The sequence below is a fragment of the Geotrypetes seraphini genome, chromosome 9 (genome assembly GCF_902459505.1).
Source record: "Geotrypetes seraphini chromosome 9, aGeoSer1.1, whole genome shotgun sequence".
NCBI lineage: Eukaryota > Metazoa > Chordata > Amphibia > Gymnophiona > Dermophiidae > Geotrypetes > Geotrypetes seraphini.
Genome location: NC_047092.1, coordinates 49,308,935 through 49,322,761, shown reverse-complemented (window position 1 = coordinate 49,322,761; position 13,827 = coordinate 49,308,935). Strand labels below are relative to the sequence as shown.

Sequence of the window (13,827 nt, the reverse complement as noted above, 5' to 3'; positions counted from 1 at the left end):
TTCTGCATGAGGTAAAACTCTTTACGGTTTATAAATTTTTCCTTTTGGCTAAGTCTTAATAATATTGTTATTTATAGCTAAAGAGACATATGATCAAGAAACTGTTTTATTTCACTTTTGTGATTATGATAAATATACCGAGGGACTCAAAACTGTACCTGGCAGGCTGCATGTGGCCCCCGGGCCGCAAGTTTGAGACCACTGGTTTACAGAGATCCAATACTGGGATAAAGTTATACTGGGCTATAATCTGTTCAGGAAACACAGGGTAGGAAAAAAAGGAGGGGAGTGGCATTATAATCCAAATCACTCCAAAAATAGCAAAGATATCACTATATCCATTGTTTATTTGCCATTTTTGGAAAGATCATATTAAAGCCACACAATTGCAGGATCTTCAGGGTAAGGAAGAGGCACTGTGGGTCAATCTGGAAAGAGAGAATGGAAAATATGTTTACACTGGTGTGATATACAGGTCTCCTTCACAGAAGAAGAAATTGACAGAGATTTAATTGAAGACATTCAAAATGTAGATGTAAAAGGGAAGTACTACTAATAGGTGATTTTAATATTCCAAATGTTGATTGGGGTATTCCTTTTGCAGGGTCTTCTAGAAGTAGGGAGATCCTAGATTCTCTAAAAGGACAGCTGTTCCAGAAGTTGGTAATGGAACTCATGTGGGATGGGGCCATACTGGACTTAGCGCTTACAAATGGGGAAAGTGTTTCTGATGTTATAGGGGGTGATCATCTTGCATCCAGTAATCACCAGATGATGTGGTTTAATATTAAGACAAGTGCAGAAAGGGCTCATTCAAACGCAAAGGTTTTAGACTTTAAAAGAACTAACTTTGTTCAGATGGGGAATTATGCCAAGGAATTGTCTGAATGGGAACATCTGGAAGAAGTAGGAAAGCAGTGGGCAAAATTGAAAGGAGCTATTGTAAGGGCAACAAGATTAAAGTGCTAAAGGAGAGTGCTGTGTTCAGCATCAAGTGAAATTGCTGTGATTGCTGGATGTGACTAACTGCCCTTTATATGATGTTCCCTCCATACTAAAAAAAAGATATATATTAACATAAATTATCATCATTATTAGTCCACTGAATTTTGAATAGCACAAGTTTTTCAATATAAGGAGCAGGTATCATACACTGGTGGCTGGAGAGGCTAGGGAATATAAGGATTTCTTATCTCAGCATCTGTTATCTATGTTAATTTATATTTTAACAAATTGTCAAGAAATACACTTCTTATACAGAAAATTGAGTAACATATTCAGTAATTCAACACAAGAAATTAATGGCCTCTTTTACAAAGCCGCGCTAACGGCCCGATGCCCATAGAGATTTAAAGGGCTTCGGGGCTGTTGCTGTGCGGCTTCGTAAAAGAGGCCGTAAGTTAAAACGGGGGATATTATTCACTTAATATTAAAGTCCCAAATAAGGTGATCCAAGATTCTAATGAGTGAATACAAAGCAATAAAGGAAAATTACAAGAAAGGCAGTCAGCTGTTAGTGATTACAAGAGCATTTTTTTTTCTTTTTTGAGTTGTTGTTACTATTTCCCCTTCAAGACGTTTCATGGTAAGAAATCCTGATAACTGCGAAGGTTCAAAGAATATATAATTACAAGACTTGTTTTTACAACACATTTACACGGCTATTGTAATAGAAAAACAGCACCCATTGCAGTTACCCCTGGCTTAAGTAGTAAGAATTGTTTTCTACGTTTCTGGGTTTCTTTTGTCATATCTGGGAACACCTGAATTTTTTAAACCAAGAAATGCCTTATGTCTATCCTTGAAGTATAATTTTAATATCCAATTCTTATCAGGTGACAAAACTACTGTGACCAACAAAGTAGCTGGTCTAGCTAATTCTTTCAATGATGTATCCAAAATAGTTGTTAAATCCATCTGTTGATTCTGATCCTGTTGTTGTAGAGGTTGTTGTTCCTCTTGTTTATTTATTGGAAGATAATATATTTTTGAGAAAGGAGGAAAAGCTTCTTCTGGGATATCCAATATCTCGTAAAAGTATTTTTTTAACATTTCTTTAGCTGAAAACAAAGATATTTTGAGGAAATTCAAAATTCTAAGATTATTTAAACGGATATTGTTCTCCAGAATTTCCATCTTTCTTCTCAAATTCAAATTATCTCTAATTAGAGTAGACTGAATCTGATTTACTTTCGATATGTCTTTTTCAATTTTTTCCACTTTTGTTTTTACTACGATATTATCTTGTTTCAAACTTTTTAATTCCTTCTTTTCTAAATCTTTAAATTATGGTGACAAAGTCTGACCCAAAGTAATTACTAAGTTCCATATAGAGTCAAGGGTAACATTAGTGGGTTTAGTAATAGTGGGAATACTTGTAGGCTTTGAATCATCTTCTTCGGTTCTCATGGCTCCCTCCTGATTGTCTTGCTCCTCTTGCTCCATTGCTGGTTCACCTGCACTCAAGATCTCTTCAAGCGCCTGGCCCGATACAGCCTCCCAGGAGATAGAGTCTGTCGCTTCAGATAGACTGTCCTCCAGTGGGGAGCTGGCGCTCTGCAGTTGTGGAGGCGGGCTCCTGGCGTTGGGGCTCAGTGTGAATTCCAGCCCAAGGAAACTCGCCGCAGTTTCACTCATAGCCTGCAGTTCCAATGAACGATTCCCCAACGCTAATGGCTCCTGTCATAGGCGCCTCAGAAAATCATCAATAATTGCTTGAGATGGAGTCTCCAAACACCGCGAGGCTCCAGAAGCGCTTTTCCCTCTCCTTTTCAGCATGTTAGAGGAATTAGGTAAGTTAAGAACCATAGGCTCAGTTGTGATGATGTGACACGTGTATACTGTATGAACTTGTATTGCAAGATTTTGCTCATTTAGAATAGTCACTACACTCCCGCAGCGTTAGAGAGAGAAGAACCATCAGCTCAGTCCTGAGAGCTTCTCTCTCACTCTCAGCGGCACGGTCTGTTATCTATGTTAAGTGTGAGCTGCTGTTTTTCATTCTCATGACTGGTTTATGAGAAGCATGTGCTGCTCCTTTAAGAAATGTTTGTTTCCATTTTGATAGCCTTTCCTACTGGCTTCCCCAGTCCCATTACAAAAACTTCCTGGCCTTTTTAATATTGTAATATGTATTGAAATACTTGACATTGCGTGTACAACAAATTTTTAATAAACTAATACTTTCAGATGAGCTGCTGAGCCTGAAGTGTTCTGTAATTCCCTTATTTTCACCTTGTGATATTTGTAATAATCCTTGTGAACTGGGAGTATTACTGTTCTAGTCATTGGCTTACATTCCTCCAATTCTTTATATTTAGATTTGCAGGTTTGTACTTTTACATTCTTTCTGATACAGTTTTTGAGCTCAGGAGGTTTGCACACTTGCATGATTTCCTGCAGATGTCTAAACTGGGCCTGTAAGGAAAATGGATGCAGTAACATACCCAAAGTCTCTATTAGGTCAGCTGGGGTTATAGATAAGTTTGCTGTAATAAAGGATTTTTTTCCCCTGTATAATTTTGATTTCTTTCAATATTTTTGTTTTGAAAGAGAATGATAAATCCAGCAATGTTAAATGGGTGATGTAAACACAATGAAAGAGGCAGCAAAGATCATCCAAACAATACTGGAAGGCCTTTCCAAAGGTCTCCTGAGCTACAGGAGACTGTGTCCGAGTCAGTTCTTATTGAGCAACATCACCATTCAATGTGAATTGAATGTCCTGCTTGTTGACTGAGAACTTTATATAACTATCCAATAACAAATACAATTCGTTCCTGCATTTCAGTGAGGCTGTTTGCTATCAGAACAAAGGCAAACTAGATGGAAAGAAAAAAAGGCAGAAGCTCTGAGAAGGATAGTATGATAGTATGGAAACTGGTTAAAAGATAATAGAATATTTTTTATCGGAGAGCAGCCCTACCAGATCCCAACCACAAAGTCAGGATATATCTACCTTCAATATCATCTGCATCATCCAAGCCAAATTCTTCCATCAAAGCTGCAATAGAAACAAAACATGCAACATGAGCTGAAAGGCAAATTATCTGACATATGTACATAGCATATCAATTCAGTTTAGCCATAAAATACCTGATTTTTGTTTTCCCATATTTTCTTTAACCAATCCTTCTTTGGGAGATGCATCATGTATTTCAGAAACTGCAGGTATTACCGCTCTCTGTATAAGGTAAAAGGGAAGAAAATATGATCCCACATTATTAGTCAGTGAAAATTAAATCCCATTAGAAACAATTTTTACCTGTAGCAGAGACAATTTCTCAGAAGAGTCTGAAAAAAAACAAACAAACTTTGTGTTAACCACTTACAGTATAACATGCTGGTCACAATCTTGTGCAATTTCATGCAAAATTAGCAGCTTGCAGGACAAAGACAGTCATGCATTGTTGCTTTTTGCTGCCATTATTTCAGTCTATATGCCCTAAAATTCAAATTGTAATTATTATGCACAGACAAATGCTTACCAGAGAGAATGCCTTGGTAACCTCTACCAGTTAGTATTTCAGAAAGATGTATAGGTTTAGACTCTACATGCACCTCCAGCTACATGACAAACAGGATTATGTGAATGATGCCATGCTTATCCAAAGTCATTAATATGATTTCAGAATGATGTTTGTTTCAAAGAGTCATTTGCATACCCACTTGGCCTACTGGCCAGCCTATACTTCTTGAATCCTCAAGTTTAGTCATCCTATAGTCTCTTGGTCCACTTATGAAAGAAGGAATGTAAAACGTGTCTAAGGAAGGAATCACAGCAAGCCTTAACATTGGAAAAGAAGTATAAGGAAGCCAATATTCATCAGTATGGTACACTGATTAAAATAATATTGCCAAATATCAACATTATTTTAAGCGTATCTTCCATAATACTTAATTTTTACTTCTTAAGCAAGGGATGCAAAAGCAGACTACAACATGGTTTCATAATTTGACAATGAAGAGTTCCACTGAAAGATATAACTGAAATCTTCAATATATTAAAAATATATATTGCCTTTAAAAAGCATTTTTCTAAAACTGCTGAGACGTTCAAGTCTGGCCAGCAATGTCCACATTTAATCAAATCCAGATTTATCTTTTTAAAGAATAAAAAGAATGTTCATTAAAAATTGATAGTTTTATTTAATTGTCAAATTATCCTATAGTAAAAAAAAAAAAAAAAAAAAAAGGACAAAGGACTATGAAATATTTCAAAGAAAGCAAACAAACTCTGGTTTTTAAAGCAAAGATACTTATTTGTAGCAGTTGTTCTCTGGGGACAACAGGAATACATTTTCACATGTTGGTGACATCCATGGAACCCTGTACAAACACTGCCAAGTGCACTGTCACTTTAAATCTTTAGACAGTGCCTATACTGCATCCATGCTGGTGCCTTCCTGTCTGATGATGACTCACGAGACCATCAGTTCAGTAAAAGAGCAAAAAAACCAACTAGGGGAGAGGTCCTCAGAGAAAGCAAAGATACTTACTTGTCGCAGCAATTATGGGTGCTTTGTGGACTCAACTACCCAGAGAACTTTGCTTCCAGTAGTCTGGACTAGTGCTGCACGAGTCACGATTCGAATCGGATCACCAATTCACTTCGGGTGAATCGATTCGATTTAAAACAAACAAACAAAAAAAATCAGCCTCCCAGGAGCGGCAGGGGGCGAGGGTGCAGGCCTTCAAGGGGGGGGCCCTGGTGTAGAAGTACACGGAGGGAAGGAGGAAAGGGGGGTTCAAAGAGACGTGCAAATGCTGGATTTTAGGGTGGAAGAAATAATGGGTCTAAAAACAGAGAAGAGGGAGAGAGATAATGGACAATGGGATTTAGGGAGGGAAGAACAGAAATGGAGAGAAGTTCAACACAAGGGATGGTGTGGAGGGGGGGATAGAGATACTGGATAGGAAGGTAGTTGGGAAAAGAAAGGGAGATATGGTGGACCCTGGGGTGATGGGGGATGGAGGGAGAGATGCTGGATGAAAGGATAGTTGAGAAAAGGTGGATCTGTGGATGGAGACGAAAAAAAGGAAAGATGCCAGACCTCCGGGGGAGGGAAGGGAAACAGAAGGAGAGGACAGAGATAGAAGATGGATGGTTAGCACGGAGAAAGGAGACCCTGGCAAGCAAGTTATCAGAAGACAACCAGAGCCGGGGACTAACAAGATTTGAATAATGACCAGACAACAAAAGGTAGAAAAAATAATTTTATTTTCAGTTTTGTGATTACAATGTAAGATTTGAAATGTGTATCCTGCCAGAGCTGGTGTTAGACTGCAAGCGTGAGCTAGGATTTAACAGAGAGAGGAAATGTCTTTTTGTTTGTTTATTTTATTTACACCACAGCGCCAGTGTGGTTAGGAGAAGGCAAATGGGGTGAAGAGGCTATAAAATAAACCCACCAGGATGTTTGGAAAAACACCTAATTGGGCAAGAAAATCAAATCGAATGAATCAAAATTTTTTTTCCTGAATAGGGCAATTCTAGTCTGGACTGCTTCCACAGAGTTTTGGCCCACCTCTTTCTTCAGTCAGAGGAGAGCAGTGGCCTTATTTGCTGAGCATATGCCAGAGTGAGAGCCTGAGAGTGGTGTTCTCCCACCAGGTTTTTCACCATTTAATTCTGACAATCAAATACAGCTTAGATTACTTCTAAGTCTGGAGAATGGTGCCATCTCCACAGCATGACATGATATGTTAATGGAGTGAGAAGGAATGTACAGGCTTGAACTATCATCTGACTATAAGTTGTTTGCTTTATTATTAAAGAACTGTTCAATTGATTCAGAGTCTGACTGGTGACATCAAGATTAAGGAATTAGGGGTTGGCTGAGCAGGAAACTTACAGTGGCCAGTAACTTAGAGAAGTCCTTGCTTCAGTACAAAAACTTGAGGACTATACAGAGAGTTGTATTTGTATAGTAGAAGTTAGACAGCAACAATCTGCCTATCTCTTCTAGTTGGTTTCTTATCTTTATAACTGAATTGATGGTCCCATGAGCCAACTTTGGGCAGAAGGCACTGGCACATGGTATGGGTACTGCCTAAAGATTTAAAGTGACAGTGAACTTGGAAGTGTCCGTACTGGATTCTGTGGATGATGTCAGCCACATGCGAGAATATATGCCTGCAGTCTTTGGAGAGCACCTGGAATAAGTAAATATCTTTGCTTCCTTCGAGGACAAGCAGGCATAAAATTCTCTCATGTGGGAATCCCAAGCTGCCAGGATCATAGCTCTGGACGAAGATAATGGATATAGGATATATAAACATGAGCCTGGTGAAACTCAAGTGGGTTAGAGGGAAAGTTCACGCTCAGGAAGTAAAAACAATCTACAGAAATGCTTGTCCAAACTAACTGTCTCTTCTGGAATTTTGTTCCAAACAGTAGTGAGACGTAAAGGTATGGATTGATGACCAAGTGGCCACTTTGCAAATTTCCTCAATGAATGTAGAGTAGAAATGAGCTAATGAAGCAGTCTTAGCTCAGACATTAGAAAAGAGCTGAGCCTGCAGGCTGTGAGAGTGGGGGCATTTTCATGTTGTGGTCCAGAAGAGTGGAATAGACTCCCGTCTTACATTAAACATAAAAAAAATTTGGATGCCTTTAAGAAACTGTCGAAAAGATATCTGTTTTGTTGTATGAAATACACAGTATGATATGTTGGTTGGTGAAAATCTGAGTTGTATTAGGTTGCTTGAGATTGATTCTTGGTATAGGAAAAGTGATTAGTATTGCTATTATTGTCAGGCTGGTATTTTATTTTGATTTTATGCTGAACATGATGTATATTGGTTTGGGGAGGGGGTTGTAAGATGTCTGAAATGTCTGTGAAGTACTATTATGTGTGTGTTGTTGTACTTTGCCTTGAAAAAGGCAGATTATAAATAAACCATAAACCATTGTGGGCTGTTACATGTCCCTGCAGTGCCAGCCTAGCCTGAGTATATGCAAAGGAGATACAATCCGCAATCCAAGTTGAGATGGTTCTCTTGGAAACAGGAACTTCAAGACTGTTAGGGCCAAAAGCCACAAAGAGCTGGGAGGATCCTCTGAGGTTTAATGTGTTGCAAGTAGTATACCAGAGCACATTTGCAGTCCAAAGTGTGTGGTGCTGCCTCTCCAGGATGCAAATACAGCTTTGAAAAGAAAACAAGGAGTACTATGGATTGGTTGATGTGAAATTCCGAGATGACTTTGGTTAGGAATTTTGGGTGAGTGGGAAGTACTATTCTATCGTGATAGAATCTTATGCAGGAAGGACATGACACCAAGAGTTTAAAGTTCACTCACACAACATTAGAGATTTCTATTCTGCCATTGCCTTGCGGTTCAAGGCAGATTACAAAAGAATTACAATAAAGGTATTACATGAAGATGATATCTTGTAATTTCTAGATGAGATACGGAGTAGATGAGGTTGCTTTGGGGAATCAGGAAGGTATTAGGGAGTGGTACTGGGAAGACATAAGGACAATTAGGAAAATGCCTTTCCAAGTGAGAAGTTTGAGAGAGCAAGATGTAAGAGGCTCAAAGGGAGACCTCATAGGAGCAGATAGTACCATGTTAAGATCCCAAGCAACAGAAAGAGGCTTGATAGGTGGTTTCATGTGGATGAACGGATGGAGGTTTCCTGCCCAAGAGAAAATGAAATGCACTGATAAGCACTGGGATGTACTCAAACTGAATTTTTTTTTCACCCGAATTGGAGAGGTGGAGATGGTTCTAATGTGTTTAGATGGAGAAAGGTCAAGAGTTTTTGGTGAAGGAGAGCCTTCTGGGGAAGTTGAAAGAAGACTCTTTTGGTGGGTGGTTTGGAAGTTTTCTGAGCAAGCACAGAGCATAGCCCTGAGTGATGACACAAAACACCCACTGATCCATTGTGATAAGAGCTCAACATTGATAGAAGTAAAGCAACCTGCCTCTGATGGGGAGATTGGAAGGAAGATGCAGGGAAATGTTGGCAATGCTCTCTAGAAAGGAGACAAAAAGATGACTGCTGTTTGAACTGAGGTTGAGGTTATGATTTTTGTTGTCTTGCACGAGATTGTTGAGGAGCAGGCCTAGATGGTGATGATGAAGGCGGCTGATTTTAGTGCTTTTTTGGTGTTTTTGGATGAGAAAGAAAATCTTCTAGATGAAAAAGATTGAGCGGTGTGTGGTATAGATAAAATTATCATAGTATCAATGTGTGTTTTAAAAAAAATATTTAAAAATGTTTGGGGGCCATTAATAGATTATTATAGTAAATAGATTATTATAATAAATAATTTGTATTTAACCTCATTTATTATGTATATGTGGAGGGTGGGGGGGTTAAAAGTGTTGGATATTTATAAAGATATGTGTATGGGGTTGAGGGAGATAATTCTTGTGGTGTGAAATTTGTAATAATTTCAAGTGGAAATGTATATTATGAATTGAATTATTGTATACTTGTTTGAAAATTTATAATGAATAAAGAAATAAAAAAAAATCTTATCTGCAGCTTCTTCAATTTTATCCCTAAACAGTCATCTCCCTTACAAGGAATATTTGAAAGGAGTTATTTTACCAAAGTTTCTAGATCAGATACACTAAGCCAAGCCAAAGGGTGCATTGCAGCTGCCGCCGCAGATGTTTTAGAAGAAACATCAAAGGCGTCAAAAGATCCTCTGGTGATATACTTTCTCATAGTAAACAAGTTCTCAGATAATTGCTAAAAGTATTTTAGCCTATCTAGAGGGAAGAATTCCTCAAACTCTGACAGTTGTTTAAGTAAAGATTTAAAATAAATAGACAAGTAAAATTGGTAGTCCATATTTCTACTGATGAGTATAGATGATTGGAAAATGCATTTGCTAAAAGAATCCAATATCCTGGCTTCTATGCCTGAAGAAGCAAATGTTAGACCATGAGCTGTGTGAAAGCTTGAGGGCAAATTCCACAACTACTGAATGATGTTAGAGTTGAGTTTTGTCAAATACTGTACAGTTTTGAATTTTATACATTGTGGGCTTGCCTAAGTGGCGCCTAGATGGGGACGCCTAGCCTAGTTCCGTGTGGAACATAAATTGATTAATGAGCTTAATTGATGTGATAATTGTTGATGCCAGCAAAATTTCATTACAAAAAATTAAAAACCAATTAAGAGTTATGCATGGAACTCAGAGTGGCACCTACTGTCACCCAAGTCGAGGCACCTAGCAGCATCTACCACCACCAACCCGCAAAGTAGGCATGCTTAGGGGCATGGTACGACTTAGGTGTTAGGTGCTAGTAAATTAGACCAGGAAAACCCTGGTGTCTAACATACCGGTGTGTAATGTACTGGTCTCTAATATTAGGACTGCTAGGTGTGATTCTGTAAATGGTGCCTAGCGGTTTATTGACAACTACACTGACCAACATCTAGGAGACAGGCGTTGCTAGGTGCCATTTATAGAATCAGGCCCTTTGTCTATCTTTTTAGGAGCTACCTGAACTGACAGGGGATTCTCCCAATTCTTAAATAAAGTATCTTTCATGACTCCATGCAAAAGAACCTCAATGCAATTGTTTGATAGTGCTTCAAAGTCAAGAAGTTCAAATGGTTCAGAGTGAGGCTCCTCTTCTGTTTCCATTTTGATGGGCAAAGCTTGCTGCATCTGCCTTACAAAGCCAGTAAAAGATAAACTTTCTGATGGAGACTTGCATCATTGAGGAGGAGGGGAAGGACCAGAAGGCAAACCATAGGATTCTTGGCATCCTCATCTGAACGGTTGGAGATATCTGAGAGACTCCTTGAAGTACTCTATGCAGAGTGAGCCAGGGTATTTACATCAAGAGGAGCATCAACTGTGTTGAGATGGAGGTTGATGGTCTGAAGCAAAAGATAATTCCTCTACCAATGTTGTTGCATACATTTTGAGTAGGTCTGTGCCCCAACTCCAATGCGCAACGTCACGCAGGAGTGTGTGACCCTGTCCTTGATCAACGCTTTGATGAATGTTCGAGTTGGGCTGAGACAGGAATGGAAGCTTTTAAAGCCTGTGAAAACTGTCACTGCAGTAGCTCCAAAAGCTCTTATCTAAGCACAGCCCAGATCTCCTCCTGGAGACACAGTGTTGGTACCTGAAGAGACATTGACATGGAAGAAGTCTGCTGTACTGGCTGTCGGGGTGTAGGAGACCTTGATGTTGAGGCACGCCTATGAAGTTTGTCCAACAAGATAAACTCAGAGCATAAGGTATGATGCGAAACTACATATGCATACTTGATCTTGATTTGCCCTTGCTATTGGATATGTAGAATAAGTTCCTCTGATTCAGCCATTGCGAAATTGGGAGTATCACTATTTCCATCGATCATGAACTTTTATTCATCTCAAAGCAAAGTATTATTTAATTTGTTTCTTTGAAAATTTGAAAGCTACATTGTTAGTATTTTATAGAAGGGAAATCTGTCATATTTTCATCCATTGTGCACATTATTATTGAACTGAATTGTTTAAGACTTAGGAATTTGATTTTTGTTTTAAAACAATTTTTCTTTATTGTGAGTTCTGACAGTGAATTTCCGGTTGCGTCAGAGGAGAAGCTTCTGCCCACACATAGGCGACTGCAGGCAGGCTTCGCCGGCTTCAATAAGTTTCTTTACTAAAGCACCACGAAGGGAAGGGGGAGGGAGGGAGATAAATTTGGCCATAGGTAGGTAGGGAGGGGGCCATGTGCGATCGGTGACCGTGCGTCTTCCCTCCCTTAACTGAGGGGACAAGGCCATTCACCGCTCCACGGGGCAGTGGATGGCCTTGTTCCCATGCCCACAGTGAGCACTTTTTCCCCCGTCACCGTTTCAACGGGTTACCCGTGGCTAGCCGTGGGCATCTGCTACCATGTCATTCTCTATGTTAAATCTAAAATAGCAATGATGTCCATGGCGGGACTCAAATTATGGAATTTCCTCCCTGGCATCCTGAAGACCTGTTCTGACTGATTAGTTTATTTTTTTTTTTTTATAATTCTTTATTCATTTTCACATTTTACATGAAGTGTACAAAATATTGAGTTACAACTAATGAATACACAATATCACTTTTATATCTATTACATAATATTCTGAACAAATTTTTTTTTATCCCCTCTCCCACCCCCCACCCTTCAAGTACTTTCCAATCACCTTATACATATTGTATACCATATTATAACATGTTATGTAAAATTATTTTCACTACCCCCCCCCTCCATGTGTGCCATAAAGAAGACAAGAAAAAGAAGAAAAGAAGAAGATAAATCCTATTATTCATTCAGTACAATACTTTATCAATGGCCCCCATATTTTTATAAATTTAGGATATGTCCCTCTTTGTATTGCTATTACTCTTTCCATTTTGAATATATGATAAATTGTATTCCACCAAAATGTATAATTAAGGTTACTATGATTCTTCCAGTTATTGGTTATATGCTGAATGGCAACCCCTGTCATGACTAGTAAAAGCTTGTTATTTTCTGGTGAAATTTGACTTTTTTTTCTCATCATCATTCCAAATAACACTGTATCATATGATATTGCTACATGATTTTCCATCAATTTATTAATTTGTGGCCAAATTGCATTCCAAAAACTTTTAATGTAGAGACAATGATATAGTAAATGATCCAACGTCCCAGATTACAGTGCCAGCATTTATTGGACTTAGAACTATCTAATTTTTGCAAACGTGTAGGGGTCCAAAAAGCTCTATGTAATAAAAAGAACCAAGTTTGTCTCATAGATGCTGACACTGTACATCTCATTCTCCAAGACCAAATTAGTGGCCATTGGGATGCAGTAATTTGATGCTTAATCTCAATGCTCCAAATGTCTCTTAGACCATTTTTTGGTTTTTTATTCAAATATCCAGATATTAATTTATACCACAATGCGGCTTGATGCCCTAGGAAGTCTGCTTGGAAGCATAAGAACTCTAAACTATATTGATTATTCAATGTTTTCCATTCAGGGAACCCAACCTGAATGGCCTGCTTCAATTGCAACCATTTAAAACTTTGTTTTTTACTAAGACCAAATCTATGTTGCAATTGTGAAAATTCCAGCAGTTTACCTTCCGAAATAACATCATTCAGAGATCTAATGCCTGCAATAATCCATTCCTTCGAAAGGATTTGAGCTCCGCCAATTTTAATCTTGGAGTTTATCCATAAAGACTGATTAGTTGACTTGTTTATTGGGACAGGTGTTAATTTACTAATAAACCTCAACGTTTTCCAAGTATCCATTAATATCTTATTTTCTCTGTATCTTCTAGGCATGTTGATACTTGGAAGATGAACTAAATTTAGGGGAAACATAAGGCGCCATTCCAAATATAACCAATCCGGTGCATTATCTATCAGTTCTGGGAGGATCCAATACATACCCTGACATAAAATATAGGCTTGATGGTACCTATAAAAATTTGGAAAATTTACCCCTCCCTCCTTAATTGATTTTTGCAAAGATACCAAAGCTATTCTATGCGTTTTACCAAGCCAAAGAAATTTCGTTAAAATGCTATTAAGCTTTTTATAAAAGGACCCCTGAAAATAAATAGGTATCATACTCATTTGGTAGCAAACTACAGGCAAGATCATCATTTTAATAGTTTGAACTCTCCCCCACCAAGAAAGATGTAACGGATTCCATTGCTCACATAACTCTGTAACTCTTTTCAATACAAATTTTTCATTTTCTTTTACTGTATCTTCAATTGTATTTTTAACTTGAATGCCAAGATATTTAAATCCTTCTTCTTTCCATATGAACGGAAAAGCGTCAAATAATCCTTTTACACAATGAACATTTAAAGGTATAAGTTC

The 13,827-nt window shown here is 38.3% G+C and overlaps 1 protein-coding gene across 1 annotated transcript in view; it reads right to left on the bottom strand.

The window, feature by feature from the left end:
• The window catches only part of ANKRD26 (ankyrin repeat domain 26), a 307,904-nt gene that overhangs the window by 197,489 nt on the left and 96,588 nt on the right, over positions 1-13,827 (bottom strand). Inside the window, exons 14-17 of the mRNA XM_033958897.1 lie at positions 4,665-4,763; positions 4,265-4,293; positions 4,096-4,183; positions 3,959-4,003 (exon numbers count right to left, since the gene is read on the bottom strand). Of these exons, the coding sequence (XP_033814788.1) occupies positions 3,959-4,003; positions 4,096-4,183; positions 4,265-4,293; positions 4,665-4,763 (261 nt within the window). The remainder of the gene's footprint in view (positions 1-3,958; positions 4,004-4,095; positions 4,184-4,264; positions 4,294-4,664; positions 4,764-13,827) is intronic.